General features: G+C 39.0%; 3 protein-coding genes across 3 annotated transcripts; 1 reads left to right on the plus strand and 2 right to left on the minus strand.

Moving 5' to 3' along the window:
* Nucleotides 1-302: 302 nt before the first annotated feature.
* LOC122482706 (olfactory receptor 4C3-like) lies at nucleotides 303-1211 on the plus strand. Its single transcript, XM_043579005.1, has one exon. It carries the CDS (start codon nucleotides 303-305, stop codon nucleotides 1209-1211), a length of 909 nt encoding a protein of 302 aa, XP_043434940.1.
* Nucleotides 1212-8475: 7264 nt separating this feature from the next.
* Nucleotides 8476-9405, minus strand: LOC122482705 (olfactory receptor 4C45-like). The gene has a single exon (XM_043579004.1). It carries the CDS (start codon nucleotides 9403-9405, stop codon nucleotides 8476-8478), a length of 930 nt encoding a protein of 309 aa, XP_043434939.1.
* Nucleotides 9406-19226: 9821 nt separating this feature from the next.
* LOC122482707 (olfactory receptor 4C5) lies at nucleotides 19227-20219 on the minus strand. Its single transcript, XM_043579006.1, has one exon. It carries the CDS (start codon nucleotides 20154-20156, stop codon nucleotides 19227-19229), a length of 930 nt encoding a protein of 309 aa, XP_043434941.1. The 5' UTR covers nucleotides 20157-20219.
* Nucleotides 20220-22090: the final 1871 nt, after the last annotated feature.

Below are 22090 nucleotides of genomic sequence, written 5' to 3' on the forward strand. Positions count from 1 at the left end.
ATGTTCAGTTTTAGCAGTAATGAAACTAATATTTAGTTGTTTTCACGTAAGAACCTAGAAATCTACTGCCAGGTGATGCAAAAGTCAACAATAGACATATGCTCATATTTTGTGGTTAACAAAGTGAATTGATACAAAAATATTGGAATGGAAAGAGTTAAGAGGGACCAAGGGAAGCGAGTGTGTCTGAAGAAAATCTGGCAGCACCTTCCCCCACCCTGTAATTAGTTCTCTTATGGTTGTGTTTTTCTCTTGACTTTATAGGCAATACCGTACCTGCATTCTCATTGTCCTTGGGCTATATGGAAATGCCACACAATATCACAGAGTTTTTCATGCTGGGACTCTCACAGAAGCCAGAGATACAGAGAGTCCTCTTTGTGTTTTTTTTGATCATCTATGTGGTCACCGTGTGTGGCAACATGCTCATTGTGGTCACCATTACCTCCAGTCCCACCCTGGCTTCCCCCATGTATTTTTTCTTGGCCAATCTGTCCTTTATTGATACCTGTTATTCTTCCTCTATGGCCCCTAAACTCATTGCGGACTCCTTGTGTGAGGGGAGAGCCATCTCTTTTGAGGGTTGCATGGCTCAGCTCTTTGGGGCCCATTTCTTGGGAGGTGTTGAGATTATTCTGCTCACGGTCATGGCCTATGACCGCTACGTGGCCATCTGCGAGCCTCTGCACTACACGACCACCATGACCAAGCATCTCTGTGCCCTGCTGGTGGGGGTGGCTTGGCTGGGGGGCTTCCTGCATTCACTGGTTCAGCTCCTCCTGGTCCTTCAGCTGCCCTTCTGTGGGCCTAACGTGATCAATCACTTTGTCTGTGACCTGTACCCCTTGCTGGAGCTCGCCTGCACCGACACATATGTCATTGGCGTCCTGGTGGTGGCCAACAGTGGTGTGATCTGCCTGTTGAACTTCCTCATGCTGGCTGCCTCCTACGTTGTCATCCTGCGTTCCTTGAGGTGCCACGGTGCCGAGGGGAGGCGCAAAGCCCTCTCCACCTGTGGGGCCCACTTCACTGTTGTTGCCCTGTTCTTTGTGCCTTGTATGTTTACTTATATGCGGCCATCGTCTACTTGGTCCATGGACAAAAACATGGCAGTATTTTATGGTATTCTGACGCCTATGCTGAATCCACTGATTTACACCCTGAGAAATGGAGACGTAAAAAATGCCATGAGAAAGCTCTTCATTCAGTAAGAAACTACATGTATGTAATGAGTGGTAAAGCAGGAAGTAGAAATGACTTTATTTCCGTAAGTGTAACAAACCAAAACTCGTTCTGACTACTGAATATCACCTTATGCCGTTATGTCTATCTGTTCATCTTCATAGGCTTTTAGGGTTTAGTCTTTTTACCTGAATTGCATAGTTTGGTTATAAAACAACGGTATAAGACGTATGTGGCATGAATCATTATTATCCCTGTTTTAGAAATGAAGAAACTTTGTCTCTTGATGTGATTGGTTAATCAAGGTTATCTGGCTGTGAAGTACCTAAGCCAATACCCCAAATCGGTTGGTTTTGGTCCATCATTCAGCTCTTTCACTAGCGATCCATGGTATATCATTCCAGTCTGTGTGATAATGGAGCTGTAGAAACGTGAGGCAAAATACAACGTAAGGCAAATAACTTCTTGCTTAGCTGTGGCTAGCAGTCTGTATGCATCCAGGCAGGCTTCTCTTCCTTCTTATCACCCTGTATGACATCCCTGGCATAGCTGCTGTTCTAGAAGACCTTCGCTCTGGAGACAGATCAACCTGAGTTTCTGTCCTATTTCCCGTGCTTACTTGTGGCACGACCTTGAGAAAGTGACTAAACATCTAGCAGCCTCTGATGCCTGTCTTTAAAATAAAGATACAGATAATACATATCTAAAGTGTTACTGTGAGAGTTAAATTAGAAAATCAATGTCAAATTCAGAATCCAGTTTCTGGCACATATTCCCATAACGTTTTATTTTATATGTTCCTCAACCTTTCCCTAATCTTCCATACAGAGGCTGCCTTCCTTCACTTTTCTATCTCTACTAGGTGTGAAAATAATGCTGTGCTTAGAGTAGATGACTTTGTTTTTGGCCAGTGATAATTTTTCCTAACTCCCTGTTTCAGATTCCAAGGGATGCTGGGGTTCTGGAATCTGAAATGTACATCCGTGTTTGCTCTGTTCTTTTCCTGGTTTTATGGACTCTGACGAGACCCTTTCTCAGGCTTCATTCTTTAAGAGTGTAGGCTCTCATAATTTCCAAAAAGCTTTTGTTTCACAGTATGTAATTCACCATGTTGCAACATACCCACTTTTTATGCTTGTACCAAAAAAGAAACTAGAAGTTAATATGAAAGTTTGTCTACTATAAGTATGCACAATTAGTCTCCAAGAACTGATTCAGGAGCTCATTAGGAAATAGTTACTGCTTTACCCTCAAACCTCTATGTCTCACAAAAATAACAATTGCCGAGTTCTTAGGGAAAATAAATGTTGCCTTCTTTCATTTTGTCCCATTCTGATAGTCTAGTTAAAAAATTACGTATAATGAGGGGTGCCTGGGTGGCTCAGGTCCGGCTTCAGCTCAGGTCATGATTTTGTGGTTTGTGGGTTCGAGCCCCGCATTGGGTTCTGTGCTGACAGCACAAAGCTCAGAGCCTGTTTCAGATTCTGTGTCTCCCTCTCTCTCTGCCCCTCTCCTGCTCATGTTCTGTCTCTCTCTGTCTCTCAACAATAAATGTCAAAAAAAATTTTAAAAACTAGGTATAACGAGACCTTGAATTTTATACCTATTCATTTCTGCTGTTAAGATAATAAAAGTATGATTGAGCCTGTATTCCAATTAGCTAATAAATATGAAACCATGGTGAGGGTCACTAAAAACAGCCTATTGTTTTCTCGAATTTGCCACAATTTTATCTCAAGGAGACTTTCTAGAAAAGCATACTTACCTCAGTTGAAATTTGATAAGCACCTTTTAGTACAGTTACCAACTAGCATAATGAACTGATCCAAGTGCTCCCCCCACTTTTTTTTTTTTTAATTTTTTTTTCAACGTTTATTTATTTTTGGGACAGAGAGAGAGCATGAACGGGGGAGGGGCAGAGAGAGAGGGAGACACAGAATCGGAAACAGGCTCCAGGCTCTGAGCCATCAGCCCAGAGCCTGACGTGGGGCTCGAACTCACGGACCGCAAGATCGTGACCTGGCTGAAGTCGGACGCTTAACCGACTGCGCCACCCAGGCGCCCCTCCCCCCACTTTTTTTAAATCCCTTGTTTTTATTGCCTGAGTCATGATTAATAATGGCCCAACCAACTTACAAGTGCTGCTTATTTTTGAAAACATTTCAACTTGCTAGAATAAATACATGAGTAAATATCACCAGAAGTTTTCTATATGATTTCAAAATTATTACTAATCTTGTTCACAAAGGTAGCGGTGTCTCCATCTTGGAGTCTATGATAAAACCTCTTTCTCCCCAAATACATATTTATTTTAAAATTCAGAATGTAGGAAAACAAAGGTGAACAATACACACATGTGCACACACACACACACACGTGCATGTGTAAATCCACCTATAAGACATTACCCAGTGAGAGTTGCCATCAGTGTTTTGCTAGATATCCTGGTTATCAGCTTTCCCTCCTCCTCCACCTCCTCCCTCCAGTCTTCTATTAACTTGGTTAAGCCTCTGCCATCCTAAAGGGTACCCTCTGGGGCTAAATGATTTCTTTGTTCACTTATAAGTCATCTTAAACAAAATTTTAGGATCCTTAGTTTCCATGAACAAGAGTAAGCATTTTAATCCTTAGTGTATGCCCTTGTGAAAGTACCATGTGCGTGAAGACCACAGCACCTGACAGGTTGATAGGCGTCTAATAAATGATGGTGCCCCCGCCAATGGGCAGCGGAAGAAGAAAGGCTGGAGCTAGCATAAGCTTCCAAATTTTAAGTACTGTTGAAAATATCCATGTGGAGTCAAAACAGAACTGCATGTGAGATTTTATTCCACAGCTTATTGTTAGTACTGGCAAGCTACTTAAAAAAGTAGTATTTTGGGGTTGCCTGGGTGGCTCAGTCGGTTGAGTGTCCGACTTCGGCTCAGGTCATGATCTCAGAGTCTGTGAGTTCGAGCCCCGCATGGGGCTCTGTGCTGATGGCTCAGAGCCTGGAGCCTGCTTCCGATTCTGTGTCTCCCCCTCTCTTTGCCCCTTTCTTGCTCATGCTCTGTCTCTCTCTGTCTCAAAAATAAATAAAAACATTAAGAAAAAAAAGTAGTATTTTGGGGCCCTTGGTGGCTCAGTTGGTTGAGCGTTCACTCTTGATTTTGGCTCCACCCCATTGTTTCCTAATTCATGGAACAGGGAAATCAGGTCATGATCTCGTGGTTTGTGAGTTCAAGCCCTGCCATGGAGCCTGCCTGGGATTCTCTTTCACTCTCTCTCTCTCTCCCTTCCCCTGCTCTTGCACGCACACACACTCTCTCTCTCAAAATAAACAAAATAAAAATAACAATCATAATAAAAAGTAAAAAGTAACAGGTAAAATTAATTAAAAAATAGTTTGTCACCTCTTGAACTTTCTTCCCTCAGTGAAGTTTTTCTTTTTTAATAGATGACAACAGGATGAGTACATATTCATATCAAACATATTTACTATTTTTTATTTATTAGAGGAAAGTACTACTATATAAGGCACAAGCCACTCCTTTATGTACAGACTATTGCAGATGGAGGAAAAAATAATTGCAAAGAAATTTCCTGTTTTGTGGGAATCAAAACACTCATGCGGTTACAAATTATTGACCAGTGCTTAGCTGGTTCTTTGTGGACTCGTACATTTTCAGCCTGGCCTATCTATGAAGGCAAGTCCACTTTCAAATGAGTTCAAACAATGGAGGCCAAATGGTTTCAAGAAGAAAATTCCAAATATTAGAATAAAAATTTTAGTTTGTTGTCTGGTTATGTTAAAGAGATACAAAATGGGCTTGGTAACACACAGAGGCTGTGGGTCAGACAGGCTTAGATATGAATTCTGATTCAAGCAAATTTTATTTTTTTTTAATTTATTTTTTGTTTTTTAATTATTTTTAATGTTTTATTTTTGAGACAGAGAGAGACAGAGCGTGAGCAGGGGAGGGGCAGAGAAAGAGCAAGACACAGAATCCGAAGCAGGCTCCAGGCTCTGAGCTGTCAGCACAGAGCCCGATGTGGGGCTCGAACTCACAAACCGCGAGATCATGACCTGAGCCGAAGTGGGATGCTCAACCGACTGAGCCACCCAGGCGCCCTGGATTCAAGCAAATTTTAGCTAATTGCCCTTGAGCTATATAATTACCCTCTCCAACCCATTGCTTCCTAATTCATGAAACAGGGAAATCATTGCCGTTATTGGGCTGGAGTGAGAATTGAATAACAAAATGTGAATACAAAACACTTTGCACCTAGTAAGCAGTCAAAATGGAAAAAGCTGTCACAATTATATACTAGAATTGTTTTATTGCTGTTGCCACCATCCTGTGGGTAGAGTCACCATTGTGTTCAAATTTTGAAATGTTTCAAACAGAGGGAAGTCCCACAATTTGAGGGCTAAAATAAATTAACGAAAGAAAGAATGGCAGAAATTTGTTGCCTCCAAAACATAAAATGAGTCCTTAGGTCAGGATGTTATTCACAGAAGGTGCTCAACAAACATAAGCTGTCATCACCATCATCCTCATGAGAATCGTCATCCTTATTTTTACTTGTTCCTTTTCCATCCCATCTTTCTTGGGAATGACAGCTAGATCTTTAAAAGAGAAGTTTGACATTTTAAACATACCTATTGCTTGCATATATTTACAAGTTGGTCGCTCACAGGAAACCATGGCAAAACATCTGTTTTTTATAATTTACTATTGAAGAATAACTGAAATACAATGTTATATTAGTTTCAGGTATACAACAGGGATTCAACAGTTCTGTACATTACTCAGTGCTCACCACAGTAAGCGTGGTCACCATCTGTTACCATACAACAGTATTGCAATATTATTGATTATATTCCTATGCTGTACTTTTCATCCCCTTGACTTATTTATAACTGGAGGTTTGTACCTTTTATCTCCTGTACCTATATCACCCTTCCCCCACCCATCTCCCTTCTGGAAACTACCACTTTGTTTTCTTAAGAGTCTGCTTGTTTTAGGGCACTTGGGTGGCTCAGTTGGTTAAGTGTCTGACTCTTGATTTCGGCTCTGGTCATGATCTCACAGTTTGTGGGTTTGAGCCCCGCATCAGGCTCTGCAGTGACAGTGAGGAGCCTGCTTGGGATTCCTTGTCTCCCTCTCTTTCTGCCCCTCTCTCTCTCATGCATGCTCTCTCTCAAAAATAAATAAATTTTTAAAAAAGAGTCTGCTTGTTTGTTTTGGAAAAACATTTTTTAAAGGCCTGCATATAGAGTGAGATCTGACCTGATATAAAGTTCTGAGAACATGAGAAATGTCAGCATCACACGATATTCGAATCCCTGATTGTGAAATCACCTTCTGAGGTCAAGTTTCTGAGCTCTTCCTTGGGCATCGCAAGCTCTGTACAGAGATAGGTCTGTTGGTCACTGCCACTGGGCTCTCCCTTCTCCGTTTTTCAGAGCACAGGGTCCCTCATTAGTGAGAGCATTTGAAATAAGTTCTGCTCAGGCATCTCACAGTTGCTCCAACCGGCTCCCCTATTTGTAACCGCAGAGATGTTTAAGGGCATTTTTATTCCAGAATAGGGAGTCGGTGGTGGGCTAGCTTCTAGTGTCCAGAGATCCTCACAGGTCCCGTTAGTTTCCTTGCTGGGATGGTAACTCACCATTATGCTGTCCCTACTCATAAGTGGATGCCATTTATGACTTATTTTGAAGTAACGTGGGGCTGGGGCTGAAGTACAGATGTTTGGTCCTCCTGTGATCATGGTTGGTGAATGAAAGTGGCGGTGTTCTTGGGCTCTGGTGAGCAACTGTAGTCCCTGGCACACTTTCTGTGCTGGTGACATCTCTGAAGGCTGTAACCGTGTCTGAGCAATTTCACTAATTTTCATCTGGCTCTTTTTTTTTTTTCAACTGAAATCATTTAATGCTTACAATTTAAGAAAGTATGTTTTTTGTCCATTTTACAGGCCAAAAAAATCAGTAGAGAGATGAAGTAACTTGCTTCCATTTACAAGGCTAATTAACGCAGCAGACAAGATGAGAAATCAAGCCTATTTGATCTAAATCTCTTAATCTTTGATTTCAAAGCATCTATTTCTGAATCTCTCTTAGAATTTCGTTATGTACATGTTATGAATTCTTTTCTATAATCCGGATCTGTGGTCATTGTTGTTCGGTTTCGCTACACAAAGTTGGTTCATGTATCACTGGTAATTTCCTGCCACAGCTGTTCAAAGTCATCGTTTCCTTTGTCCACATCTAAAAGACAACTTTAGGGGCACCTGGGTGGCTCAGTCAGTTAAGTGTCTGACTTTGGCTCAGGTCATGATCTCAGAGTTCATGGGTTCGAGCCCCGCGTTGGGCTCTGCATTGACAGCTCCGAGCCTGGATCCTACTTCAGATTCTGTATCTCCCTCTTTCTCTTCCCTTCCTTCACTGGTGCTCTCTCTCAAAAATAAATAAACATTAAAAAAAAACATGACTTTAATGTACAGGTAATTTCTGCCTTAACTCTACAGACTTGATCAATTATATTTCTTTTGCACCAGCCAATTTTTCCTCCCAATTGTTTCTGCAGACAATTGTATATTACAGAAAATGGTGGCAATGTAATTTCTAAAAAAGTACCTTTGTGTGCCAGTATTCTCTTCTTGGGATTGTGATAAGTAAAGAGATTTTTGTTGCTGTGGTGAGAGAACATCTCTGAACTTCTTAAATTTACTACGATAAGAAAAAGTATACTTGGATGAAAGTACTTGTAAGACTCCCTGCTGTTGAATACTTTTTTTCACATGCAGTTTCTTTTTGTCTTTTAAACTAAAACTTCATTCTAGCTGTAGCACTGGGTGTAAAGAGTGTTCAGGACTATTGACACTGATCTGTTTCACACCTCCAATCAGGGCAACATTATGACTTCTGTGGCCTGCTGGTAATTTTGTCCTCATGAGCCCTCCTCCTCCATTAACAATATTAAAAATTATATTTTATAACTGCATTGATATAAAGATGACTATAGTCCAAGTTGGATTTGGATTACATTCATTGTTTCCTTATTTTAAAAGAAATTGAACATTTCAAGGGCTCCTAAAATTATTGTAGGCCTTAGGCACCATGCCTACTGTGTCTTAATGGGTATGTCGACCCTGCCCACGACATACGTGCTCCTGAAGAAATCTGATCCAGCCAGCAAAATTGACTGCCCCGAGTTTGGTCAGGGAAATAAATCTCTATTTATTTAAGAAAGGGAATAAATGTCTATAAATCACCACTAGATATTTTTAGGTAAAGACTAATCACAAAATTCATTTATGACTGTTTTTCATTATTTGCCCCCAGAGTTTCTTCATGACATTTTTCACTTCTGCATTTCTGAGGGTGTAGATTAAAGGGTTCAGCATGGGAGAGACTATCGTACAAAACACAGTCACAGCTTTGTCAGAGGGGAAGGAGGTCACGGGTCTCAGGTACAGGAAGGAACAAGGTACAAAGAATAAGATGACAACGGTGACATGAGAGGCACAGGTAGACAGGGCTTTGCGACGCCCTTCAGAGCTATGAGTCCTCAGTGAGTGCAGGATGACAACATAAGAAGCAACCAGCATAGAAAAAATGAGCAAACACAGTGATCCACTGTTGGCAGCAATCAGGGGCCCCAAAGTGCGAGTGTCTGTACAGGCTAGCTCCAGGAGAGGTATTAAATCGCACATAAAATGGTCAATAACATTGGGGCCACAGAACGGTAACTGGGCCATGAACAAAATCTGGATTCCTCCATGAAGAAAGCCTAAAATCCCAGCCATTCCCACGAAGAAACCACAGACAGGTCGTCTCATGATGGTCATGTAATGCAAGGGCTTACAGATGGCTACATAGCGGTCATAGGCCATGACAATTAACAAGATGATCTCAGCTCCAGCGAAGAAATGTTCTGCAAAGAGCTGAGTCATGCAGCCATTGAAGGAGATGGTGTTCTTCTCAGAGATCAGGTCATAGATCATTTTGGGTGCTATGGAAGAAGAGTAGAAACCATCTATAATAGACAAGTAGGACAGGAAAAAGTACATGGGAGAACCCAGGGCTGGGCTGATGAAGATGGTGACGGAGATGAGCAGGTTACCTGCCAGTGTGATCAAGTAGGTGATTAACAACACAGCAAATAAGACTTTCTGCAGTTCTGGATTCTGGGTCAAGCCCAGCAAAATGAATTCTGTTACATTGCTCATCCTTTCCATGGATTCAGCTTGGGTTGTGAGCACATGGTCCATCTGGAGAGATCACAGAATTTCTGAGTAATATTTTTAATTCAACACTAAAAGTTTCCATCACCTCTGTAGTCCTGGCCTTTGGGATTGATGGAACCACAGCTTCCACTCACCCCTGCCACTTCAGAGACAGTTATAAAGAAGATTAGAAAGAGGTTACATTTCTCTTATTCATATAAATTGAATATTAACAATATGTTACAAACACCAGAATAAAAGCAAAGTGTTAATATGTATGTTGACTATGATGGACTTCCAAACTCTCTTTCTGGCTCTAAACCCTCACAGGTGGCTTTCTTTCGCTGTTTTTGGGACAAAGTTTGTCAATAACAATGATTTTGAAGTTATATTTGCCCACTGGCACGAATATTTATAGGTATATGGACACAATATTCTTTAAAAAGTCAACTGTATATCAGATAGGAAAGTGCCAAGCCTTACTGTATCTATACCAGCAGTGTTCTTTGAGGTATGATTCCTTTCTGTCAAATGAATGCACGTACACACAGAGAGCTGCAGATGGGGTTTTCCCTCTTCAAAATGCCAAGGAACTGTCTTCATAACAGCTCATTGAGCAGCATTTCCTCAGTAGCCCTGGATGTTGTATCTGGCTCCAAATGGCTATTACACAGTCACTCTTCCCACATCTTTGGATATAAATATACAATTGGTACAAAGTTCCCTTAAAAGTTCTCAATATTTCTTGGGGCACCTGGGTGGCTCAGTCGGTTGGGCGGACGACTTCGGCTCAGGTCATGATCTCGCGGTCCGTGAGTTCAAGCCCTGCGTCGGGCTCTGTGCTGACAGCTCAGAGCCTGGAGCCTGTTTCAGATTCTGTGTCTCCCTTTCTCTGACCCTCCCCCGTTCATGCTCTGTCTCTCTCTGTCTCAAAAATAAATAAACGTTAAAAAAAAAGTTCTCAATATTTCTTAAATGGATTTTCTGTGTAACTGGTCTTTCATTACATAAAAAAATGAGGCTCTGGATTAGATATATAATACCACTCACATTTTACAAATGGAATTAGATGAGTCATAAAGTTTCCCTGGATTTCCTATTGATGAGACAGAAATGTTAAGGTCGTCTAAGATGATACAATTTTTTTCTTTTGGCATAAGTTTAATCAATTAAGATAAATTTGAAATTTTTATTGTGTATTGGTGGAAAAAGTGGAATATATACAAGAATATATTCTTTTTTTTAAAAAATGATCTGTACATGGATTTTCAAAAGTGATTACATGTTACAAAAGATCACAGGATATCTTATTCCTTCTCCCCCTCTTTTTCTCCTTTCTCAAATCCCTGCCAAAAAACATAACATATTTTTCCTCAAAACTTTCTGGACACAGAAACCAGCATCATGATCATTCAGCTTCAATAAAGATGAGGAAGGATATCTTTATCTTTAGTTTTACAGAACGCTGTCTCTGTAGTTGTTTCTTCTCTACCCAGGGCTCCTATAGGTGGTAACTACGTGCCTAATCATTCTTAATTTAATTCACAAATTCTAACTTCAATGTGGCAACATGGAAGTCATGAAAAGGGGAAACAATTTCAAATAATCACACATAAAACCTACTGAAGCGATCTATTTCTACATACACGTTGACCACAATGTTGTTACAGTGACCTTAGGAGTTCTCAAAAGCGCCTCGTCTGGCAGCATCACAGATCGTGTTTTCTACTGCTATTTTCATGTCATCAAGCTCAAATTCATTTTTAGAGAATAAGATTACCTTCAATTCAAAGAATCTAATTGTAAAACCTATTCGGTGAAAATAATTTGGCTTAATTAAGTTAACTCTCAAAATTTGGGGAAAAAGATTTAGTTATTACTGACCTGGATCTAGTTGATTGTGAATTCCAGTTTTGAGATTGAACTCAGTCATTGTTTTCTTCCCCTGGGGGCATAGCCCCCCAGCTGCAAATACACTCTATAAACTAACAAGTGGGACACTGGAATTCTCTCTCTAGACAGCTCTTCTAGTCTTGGACATTTTCATTTATTTTCGTTCCCATTATCAATCTGAATTTACTCAGAAAATGAGCTGTTTGAGTTAGGAAACTGCAGTGGCTCTAGATTTAATTTCTATTCACTTTCTTGGCCTCCTGTGGAAGTATAAACACATCTCCAAAACACATAAATTTTTCAGATCTCAGAACTGTATTCAGTCTATATTAAAAACAATGGGAACAATGAAAAATTCTTCAAATCAGAAAAAGCGAGTGTATGAAAGTATAAAATGTATAAGTGCATCAGATCCAGTTGATTGGATGTTGTTTTTTTCCCAAATCCTGCCAAATTTATGTTTCCCAAGAAGTCCATGAACAGTGTGGTGAGAATTCTTTCTATTCCTGATTTAAGCTTTCCTTTTAACCCTAAGTGTGGGAACAGTGTCTCCCATATAGACCTTAAGTCTATTAGTTAACGTGCTTGGCTGTTGTCATTTACTTAAATCTCCTGTAATTCTTCATCGACTCTAGAGAAATATTTAAATAGACATTCACAACGGGCAGGATTTGGTAAGGCATTGACCTCTCAAGTCCTCAGAGGATTCGTAATTGGTCCTGTTGGAATCTTTGCTGGAAGCAAAGCATCCACAAACATCATTAGAGGCCAGTTTATTTTTGTATCTTTGTTTTATTTTATTTTTTCTCCAACTTTTTGTTTAAATTCTAGTTAGTTACATACTGTGCAGTATTGGTTTCAGGAGTAGAATCCAGTGACTTATCACATATAACACCCAGTGCTCATCATAACAAGTGCCCTCCTTCCTACACATCACCCATCAAGCCCATCTTCCACCCACCTCCCTCCAGCAAGTCTCAGTTTGTTCTTTCATTTTCGATCTTTAAGGGTCTCTCACAGTTTGTTTACCTCTCTTCCCCCCACCACCATATGTTCATCTGTTTCTTAAATTCCACATATGAGTGAAATCATATGGTATCTTTCTTTCTCTGACTTACTAATTTCGCTCAGCATAATACACCCTAGTTCCCTCTACACCACTGCAAATGGCAAGGTTTCATTCTTTTGATGGCTGAGTAATACTCCATTGTATGTGTGTGTGTGTGTGTTTATATATATATTTGTGTGTGGGGCGCCTGGGTGGCTCAGTCGGGTAAGCGGCGGACTTCGGCTCAGGTCATGATCTCGCGGTCCGTGAGTTCGAGCCCCGCGTCAGGCTCTGTGCTGACAGCTCAGAGCCTGGAACCTGTTTCAGATTCTGTGTCTTCCTCTCTCTCTGCCCCTTCCCCATTCATGCTCTGTCTCTCTCTGTCTCAAAAATAAATAAACGTTAAAAAATATATATATATATTTGTGTGTGTGTGTGTGTGTATACATATACACACACATATGTATATATATATGGTGTGTATATATATGCCATATCTTCTTTATTCACTCATCAGTTGATGGACATTTGGGCTCTATCCATAGCTTTGCTATTGTTGATAATGCTGCTATAACCATAGTGTTTCTGGCTGTAGTTTAGGACGAGAGTGATAAAGTAAGTTGGAAAGCACCATGATAAAACTTTGTTCTTCATTTTAATATTGGTGAGCCTGGCACAGGATAGGGGATGGTTTTAGGCACAGATCAGAGTTCAGAGAATGGATTTCTCTCTGAAAACCTGACTGTTCTAACTAATATGGTTGTCCTAACAATGGAAATACCAATTTTCAAGGTTATGTGCCATGTTACCCTGGGAAACTGTGCCATTTTTAATTCTCAGCTACCAAAGATTGGGTAAAGATTGTCATGATGAGTTCAGGGGAATATAGCTTTTCTCTCTACCCCACACAGAAGGAATTGTGGAGATTTACAGTAAAGTATAGTGCCTCCACATGGTAGCCATTGAAAAAATCACACTTAGCCAAACATTATGTATAAAGACATTCAGAAGTAAAGGTTAGAATCACTATAAAAAGGAGGCTCCACTCTAATCTCTCCCTCAGCTTCTGAGGTGTTGAAGAGTTGGCTGAAATCCTGCACAGAATCACCTTTTAAAAAAATCAACCTTTACCTTCAAAGCAAGCTGATATGCTCCTGAAGTCCAGAACCAAAAAGGGAAGCAGTGCCTTTAGCTCTGTCCTCGGCAGCTACTTTTGTTCCTTTGTTTCCTGCCAACCCCACTCACAGTCTGTCCCTCTCCCTTGTTTTTTTTTTTTTTTTTAATTGTGGTAAAATATACATAATATAAAAGTTGCCATTTTAACCATTTTCAAATGTACAGTTCAGTGGCAGTAAGTACATTCACACTGTTGTGCAAACATTGCCATCAACCATCTCCAGAACTTTTTCATCTTCCCACACTAAAAATCCATCTCCATTGATCAATCACTGCTCATTTCTTCCTTCCCTCAGCCCCTGGAAAAACGCTGTCTGCTTTCTGCTTCTATGAGTTGAACTATTTTAGATATTTCATGTAAATGGAATTAGGCAGTGTTCTATCACTGGTTTAGTTTACTTAGACTAATAACCTCAAGTTTCATCCTCAAGTTTCATTGGTCACAAATGACAGAATTTTGTTCCTTCTAAGTCTGAAAAGTATTCTATGCAGTATATCTATACTACATTTCTTTTTTTTAAAGCATTGCCTCTGTTGATGGACATTTAGGTTGTTTCCACATCTTAGCTATTGTGAACAATGCTGAAATGGACGTTGGGGTGCAAATAATTTCTTGAGATCCTGATTTCAGTATTTTTGGATAAATACCCAGAAGTGGGATTGCTGGATTATATGGTATTCTATTTTTAATTTTGTGAGAAACCTCCATACTCTTTTCCATAGTGACTCTGGCAATTTATATTCCTGTCAGCGAACAGAGGTTTTCTTTTCTTCATATCCTTGCCAATACTTGTTATCTCTTGTCTTTTTGACAATAGCCATTTTAACAGGTGTGAAATGATATATCATTGTGATTTTGATTTGCTTTTCCCTGATGGTTAGTAATGTTGAGCATCTTTTCATTTGCTTATTGGCCATTTTTACAAATTCTTTGTGGTAATGTATATTCAAGTTCTTTGGCTTTTTAAAAATTGGGATATTTTTGCTATTGAGTTGTACAAATTCTTTGTATATATTTGACATTAACCCCTTATTAAATATATGGTTTGCAAATATTTTTTCCCTTATGTGGGTTGCCTTTTTACTTTTTTGTTCCCTTTGTTGTACAGAAGATTTTTAGTCTGCTGTCGTCCCATTTGTCTATTTTTTGCCTTTGTTGTCTGTTCTTTTGGTGTCATACCCAAGAAATCATTGTCCATCCCATGTTACAAAGATTTTCTGCTGTGTTTTCTTCTAAGAGTTTTATAGTTTTCGGTCTTTTGTTTTAAGTCCATTTTGAGCTGACTTTTGTGAAGGTGTAAGATAAAGATTCAATTTCATTCTTTTGAAAGTGGTTATCCAGTTTCCCCAGCACCATTTATTAGGAAAACTATTCTTCCCCCATTGTGTATTCTTGGCACCCATGTCGAAGATCAGTTGACCATGTGCATACGCATGGGTTTATTTGTAGGTTCTCTATTCTATTCCATTGGTCTATATGTCTTTATGCCAGTACCATACTATTTTAATTACTATAGCTTTGTAATATAGTTTGTAATCAGGAAGTGTTGTGCTTCTGGCTTTGTTCTTCTTCTTTCTTTGTCTACTGTGGTTCCATATGAATTTTAAGATTGTCTTCTCTATTTCTGTGAAAAATTCCATTGGGATTTTGATAGAGATTGCACCAATGCTTGATTGCTTTGGGTAGTATGGCATTTTGATGACACTGAATCTTATAATCCAGGAACACAGGATGTCTTTCCGTTTATTTGCCTTTTTTTTTTGTTTTTCCTTTCTTTTGTAAATGTTTTGTGGTTTTCAGTTTACAAATTTTAATCTTTTTAGTTAAGTTTATTCCCAAGTATTTTATTCTTTTTGATACATTTGTAAATGGAACTGTTTGTTTTTTTTTTTAAGTTTCCTTTTTGGAAAATTCATTCTTAGTTTATAGAAACAACTGATTTTTGTATGTTGATTTCATATTCTGAGACTTTACTGAGTTTGTTAAATAGTTCTAACAGTTTTTGAGTGTGTGTGTGTGTGTGTGTGTGTGTGTGTGTGTGTAATATTTAGGCTTTTTTTTCTTTTTTTTTTTTTAATTTTTTTTTCAACATTTATTTATTTTTGGGACAGAGAGAGACAGAGCATGAACGGGGGAGGGGCAGAGAGAGAGGGAGACACAGAATCGGAAACAGGCTCCAGGCCCTGAGCCATCAGCCCAGAGCCCCACGCGGGGCTCGAACTCATGGACCGCGAGATCGTGACCTGGCTGAAGTCGGACGCTTAACCGACTGTGCCACCCAGGCGCCCCTAGGCTTTTCTACATATAAGATCATGTCATCTAAAATTAGAAATAATTTTACTTCTTCCTTTCCAATTTGGATACCTTCTATTTCTTTTTCTTTCCTAATTGCTCTGGCTAGGACTTTCAGTATTATGTTGAATAAAATTGGTGAGAGGGAGTCCTTTTTTGTTCCCAGTGTTAGCGGAAAATCTTTTAGTTGTTCACTTGTTGAAGAAAGAAGTTCACTTGTTGAGTATGATGTTTCCTGTGGGCTTGTCATATATAGCCTTTATTATGTTGAGATAATTTCTTTTTAATCTTGGTTTATTGAGACTTTTATAATAAAAGGGGATTAATTTTGTCAGATGCTTTTTTTTTTTGCATCTGTTAACATGATCATATAATTTTTATCCTTCATTCTGTTAATGTGCTGTGTGTCATTGATGGATTCTTGCACGCTGAATCATTCTTGCATTCCAGGAATAAATCCCATTTGGTTATAGTATATGGTTTCTTTAATGTGCTTTTGAATTCAGTTTGCTAGTATTTGTTTAAGATTTTTGCATTTATGTTCATCAGGGATATTGCCTATAGTTTTCTTTTCTTGTGGTATCTTTGGCTTTGGTAACAGAGTAAATCTGGCTTTATAAAACAAGTATAGACATGTTTTTGGGGTGCCTGGGTGGCTCAGTCAGTTAAGTGTCCAACTCTTGATTTTGGCTCAGGTCATGATCTCATGATTTGTGGGTTTGAGCCCCACTTAAGGCTCTGCACTCAGTGCAGAGCTTGTTTGGGATCCAGTCTCTCTCTCTGTCTCTCTCTCTGCCCTCCCCTGCTTGTGTGTGCATGTGCACTCTCTCTCTCTCTCAAAATAAATAAATAAATGTAAAAATTAGAAGTGTTTTTTCCTTTTCAAAGTTTTGGAAGTATTTCAGGATTGGCATTTATTCTTCTTTAAATGTTGATTGTAGATTTCATCAGTGAAGCCCTCTGTTTTGGGGCTTTTTTTTTTTCCTTAGGAAGTTTCTAATTATGGATTTCTTTTCCTTGCTCATTATTTGTCTGCTCAATTTACCTATTTATTTATGCTTTAGATTTGGTAGATTGTATGTTACCAGAATTTATATATTTCTTCTAGGTTATCCAATTTATTACTGTATAACTATTTGTATGAGACTTTTATAATTCTTTTATTTCTGTGACATGAGTTTTAATGCACCTTCTTTCATTTCAGATTTTATTTATTTGAATTTTTTCTCAGTCTGGCTAAAGTTTGTCAATTTTGTTTTGCTTTAAAAAAACAAATCTTAGTTTCATTGATTTTTTCTATTGTTTTTCTAGTCTTTATTTCATTTATTTCTGCTGTAATCTTATTTATTCCTTCCTTTGCTAATTTTGGGCTCAGTTATTCTTCTTTTTCTCATTTCTTGAAGTATAATGTTAAATTGCTTATTTGAGATCTTTTTAAATGTAGGTGTTCATTGCTATAAAGTTCCCTTTTAGTGTTGCTTTTGCTGCATCCCATAGGTTTTGGTGTATAGTTAAAAATTTTTGTTTGTTTTGAAATGTTTCTGAATCCCCTTTTGGTTTCTTCTTTGACCCATCAGTGGTACATAAATGTGTTGTTTAATTTCCATGTATTTGCAAATTTTCCAGTTTTCTTTCTGCTTTTGATATCTAGTGTTACTTCATTGTGTTCAGAAAAGACACTTTGTATGATATCAATATTCTTAAGTTTTTCAAGACTTGTTTTGTGACCTAATATATGATCTAGGCTGCATAATCTTCCATGTGCACTTGAGAAGAATGTATATTCTACTGCTATTGGATGCAATGTTCTATATGTCAGTTAGATCTATTTGGTTAATAGTGATGTTCATATCCACTGTGTTCTTATTGATTTTCTGTCTATATGTTCTATCCATCATTGAAAGTGGAATATTGAGGTCTCTTACTATTATTGTATTGTCTATTTCTGTCTTTAGATCTGTTGATATTTGCTTAATATATTTAAGTACTCTGATGTTGGGTGAAATCTATCTATCTATATATAAATATATATTTCTAATTATTATATCTTCCTGGTAAATTGACCCTTTATCATTATATAAAGTCCTTTCTTACGAGTTTGTGTTTTAAAGTCTATTTGGTCTGACATAAGTGTAGTCCCTGCCCTCTTTTGGTTGACATTTGTATGGAATATCTTTTTCCATCACTTCACTTTGAACCTATGTGGTCCTTAAATCTTAAGTGAGTCTCTTGTAGACAGCATATAGCTGGATTAAAAAAAAACATTTAATCACTCTATGTCTTTTGATTGGGGAGTTTAACCCATTTACATATAATTATTTATAGGTAAGGACTTATTCTTGCCATCCTGTTTTGTGTCTTGTAGTTCTTTCCCTCTTTTTCTTTTTTACTGCCTTCCTTTGTATTTTGTTGATTTTTTGATGTTGATGCTTTGATGATTTTCTCTTTTCTTTCGCAGGGCTTCTGTCCTGGGCCAGAGCTGGATCTCCTTTTATTTGAATTCTTTCTCTTAGAATGGCACTGTGTCTGTATCTCAAATTACTTTCCATTGCACTGGTCTGCAGTTAGCCTGAAGGTTGCCATTCAAATTTGAATGTACAGACTTTCTGTCTTAGTCCAATTACTCAGTTATTATTAACTCCTTTTTGTATCAGTTACTTATGTTCCTATCAGCTAAGGCATAAATCCATATAATAATAGCTACTGCAGAAGTGAAGTGATGTATAGTACGTCTTTGACCGAGAAAAATGCTCCACCTTCTGCCTGGGAATCATGTGCGAAATTGCTCTATGGCTGTACCTCGCAGAATTTTATCCCTTTTTGTCTTTAGGCAGAGAAAATAATTTATTCTAAGAAGATCCCAGATCATAATGTAAATGGTACCTCTGGAATTGCACAACAGGGCAGCATTAATTTGGGGATGAGTCCTGCCTTGATAACTCTCTTGTTCCTCAAAACCTGTTCATTTCTGGTTGATCTTTATTTCTTATGATAACGAATCTACTTTGGCTATGTGGTTGGGATTGAGACTATGCATTTTCAGCAAAATAATTCGCCATTAGGCTTTTTGTTTAAATATTTTAATTGTCCTGTTGGCTATATAATCTGTACCCAAAGCTTTACAGAGAACTGTTCCACTGAATACATAAACTCCGAGATTTTCTATACATTGTGACATTTTTATGTTGTTCAGCAGTGTCCCTTTGATCGATAATTTGTTAATGCAGAGAGGTTTCTAAATGGAGGAGACTTTCGTCATTTAATTCAATATCGCTGTTTTATGAAAGAAGAACCATTAAAGATTAGAGAAAACAAGGGGAGCAAAATATACTTAAGCTCGTATATTTTGATTTCAAGACCATTATCCTTTCTATTAGTCATACTTGTTCTTAATATATGAATAAATTTTGTTTTTTCCCTTCTCTAGTCACATGAATTGTTACCCAAGGTTACCGTATGGCTCCAGAGTTTCCTCATGGCGTTTTTTACCTCCGAATTTCTGAGGGTGTAGATTAAGGGGTTTAACATAGGTGTTATCATAGTATAAAACACAGCCGCTGTTTTGTCAATGGGGAAGGTGATCATGGGCCTCAGGTACACAAATATACAGGGTACAAAGAACAGGACGACTACAGTAACATGGGAGGCACACGTGGAGAGAGCCTTACGCTGTCCTTCAGGGCTGTGTGTTCTCAGGGAGTAAAGGATGAGGAGGTAGGAGGTGATAAGAATAGAAAAAATGAGCAGACACATCAGCCCGCTGTTGGCGGCAACAAGAAGTCCAAAGATGTGGGTGTCAGAGCAGGAGAGTTTCAGCAGAGGGAAAAGGTCACAGATGAAATGGTCAATGACGTTGGGGCCACAGAAGGGCAACCAGACTATAAAAAGAATTTGAATCAGAGCGTGAAGAAATCCCCCGGCCCAGGCCGTGGCCACCAGGAGGCCACACGCTCGCCTGTTCATTGTGATCGTGTAGTGCAGGGGCTTGCAGATGGCCACGTAGCGGTCATAAGCCATGACCGTGAGCAGGATGATCTCGACTCCCCCAAAGAAATGCTCTGCAAAGAGCTGAGTCATGCACCCACCGAAGGAGATAGTTTTCTTTTCGGCGAGTAAGTCAAATATCATTTTGGGAGCCATGGCAGAAGAGCAGCAGCTGTCTATGAAGGCCAAGAAAGACAGAAAAAAATACATGGGGGAGCCCAGGGCTCGGCTGGTGGTGATTGTCACGACAATGAGTAGGTTGCCTGCCATGGTGAGAAAGTAGATGACTATAAACACAGCGAACAAGAGTTTCTGTGCATCTGGGTTCTGTGTCAGGCCAAGCAGGATGAATTCCGTCACGTTGTTCATTCACCCCCGTGAATCTATGTCGGCGTCTGGATGATTGATCTGTCTGTAAATAGCACAGGGACTGCAATTGTGGCAGATACATTTTGACCAAGCAAATCATTTCTTTCAGGAGTGTTTTCCGTCAGACTGATGGAAACCCCAAGCAGATGAACTCAGATTTAAAGTTGGACCTTATTGCTAGTTACCTAAGGAACACGTAGCCTCTTTACCCTCTCATGTACACAGACACACAGACACTTGAGACCACACATTCACGGATACACCCGTCCACTTTCACAAGTATGCTTTTATGACTGCAGGCCCGTTCCTGTAATTGTACGCGGGCAGATATTCCCTGAACGACTGCCATAGTATTTTCTCCCACAGAAAAACAGGAATGAAAGGAGGGCCTGTGAGGAGCAGGAGGCTTGAGTTCACGAGAGGCTGCTGCCCTGTGTCTTTTCTCTTGTCACCTGTGCTGATGAGGCTAGGTGGCAGTTTCTGTTTGGTATTTAAAAAAAAATTTTTTTTTAACGTTTATTTATTTTTGAGACAGAGCATGAACAGGGGAGGGGCAGAGAGAGAGGCAGACACAGAATCTGAAACGGGCTCCAGGCTCTGAGCCATCAGCCCAGAGCTTGATGCGGGGCTCGAACTCAGGGATCCTGAGATCGTGACCTGAGCCGAAGTCGGCCGCTTAACCGACTGAGCCACCCAGGTGCCCCTGTTTGGTATTTTTAACTTGTTTCAGGTCGACTAGAAAACATCAGGTAAATTCAATCTGAAATTAAGAATGATGTAGTGACATCTCAGAAAAAAAAAAAAAACTGAACTCAGTCAATGTTTGAGGCTTCAGTAAGATTTGTGGCAGTTAGATTTGTGAGCTTATATTACTTTGAAACTGAATTGTCTAAGAATATCATCAAACCGTAAAAAGGAAGAATATCCTGAAGGGGATGAAACAGCCAGCCTGATGCAATGCAAAATTCTCCAGATTTATTTGAAACTTTGGAATTCACTGGAGAATTTATGTTTAGTTTTCAAGGATGTTTTGCATATAAAAACTCTGTTTAAAGAAGACTATGAAAAATTCTCTGGATGCATTCAGAAAACATATTTTAAAGGTGAGGAAGCAAACGCGCCATAATTTGTTGGGCAGAGTACGTTTGTTATAGTCACGTAGACTAGTTCTTTGTTCTGCTTTCACGGATTAGCTGCCATGTAATGATATGTACACACCATAGTCTTACTGCGTCTAAACGTTCTCATATATGAAATAGGAAAAATAATGAATAACATAGAGGAATTGAAAAATATCATTATTATATAGACCAAAGTTTTATCCCAAAGGTAAAACACACAGCTTTCCACACAATCCAAATTCTTGAAAGGAGAATAAAAATGAATCATTATTCTTATCCTTGAAAGATTTGATTGTTATAATATTAAGAAAGACATAAACGAAGAGAAAAATGAATTAAATATTCAAGAAGTTAAAAAATAACCAATTAATTCAGAAAAAGTTGAATGTAGCAATCAGTATATCAGGCAATAGAAAAATATTAGACTTGATAAATACATTAAAAAGTTATTAAAGAGTCTCATGGTTTGCTTCTCTCTCTCTCTCCTTTTTTTTTAATTAAAAAAATTTTTTTAACTTTTATTTATTTTTGAGACAGAGAGAGACAAAGCATGAATGGGGGAGGGTCAGAGAGAGGGAGACACAGAATCTGAAACAGGCTCCAGGCTCTGAGCTGTCAGCACAAAGCCCGACGCGAGGCTCGAACCCTCGGACCATGAGATCATGACCTGAGCCAAAGTCGGCCGCTCAACCGACTGAGCCACCCAGGCGCCCCTCTCTCTCTCTTCTTAAAATTTTTTTAATGTTTATTTATTTTTGAGAGAGAGAAAGAGAGTGGGGTAGGGGCAGAGAGAGAGGGAGACACAGAATACAA

The sequence above is a fragment of the Prionailurus bengalensis genome, chromosome D1 (assembly GCF_016509475.1).
Source record: "Prionailurus bengalensis isolate Pbe53 chromosome D1, Fcat_Pben_1.1_paternal_pri, whole genome shotgun sequence".
Lineage (NCBI taxonomy): Eukaryota > Metazoa > Chordata > Mammalia > Carnivora > Felidae > Prionailurus > Prionailurus bengalensis.

Coding starts and splice junctions, on each gene's coding strand:
- LOC122482705 (XM_043579004.1), bottom strand. CDS start 9,405: ATGGAAAGGATGAGCAATGTAACAGAATTCATTTTGCTGGGCTTGACC.
- LOC122482706 (XM_043579005.1), top strand. CDS start 303: ATGGAAATGCCACACAATATCACAGAGTTTTTCATGCTGGGACTCTCA.
- LOC122482707 (XM_043579006.1), bottom strand. CDS start 20,156: ATGAACAACGTGACGGAATTCATCCTGCTTGGCCTGACACAGAACCCA.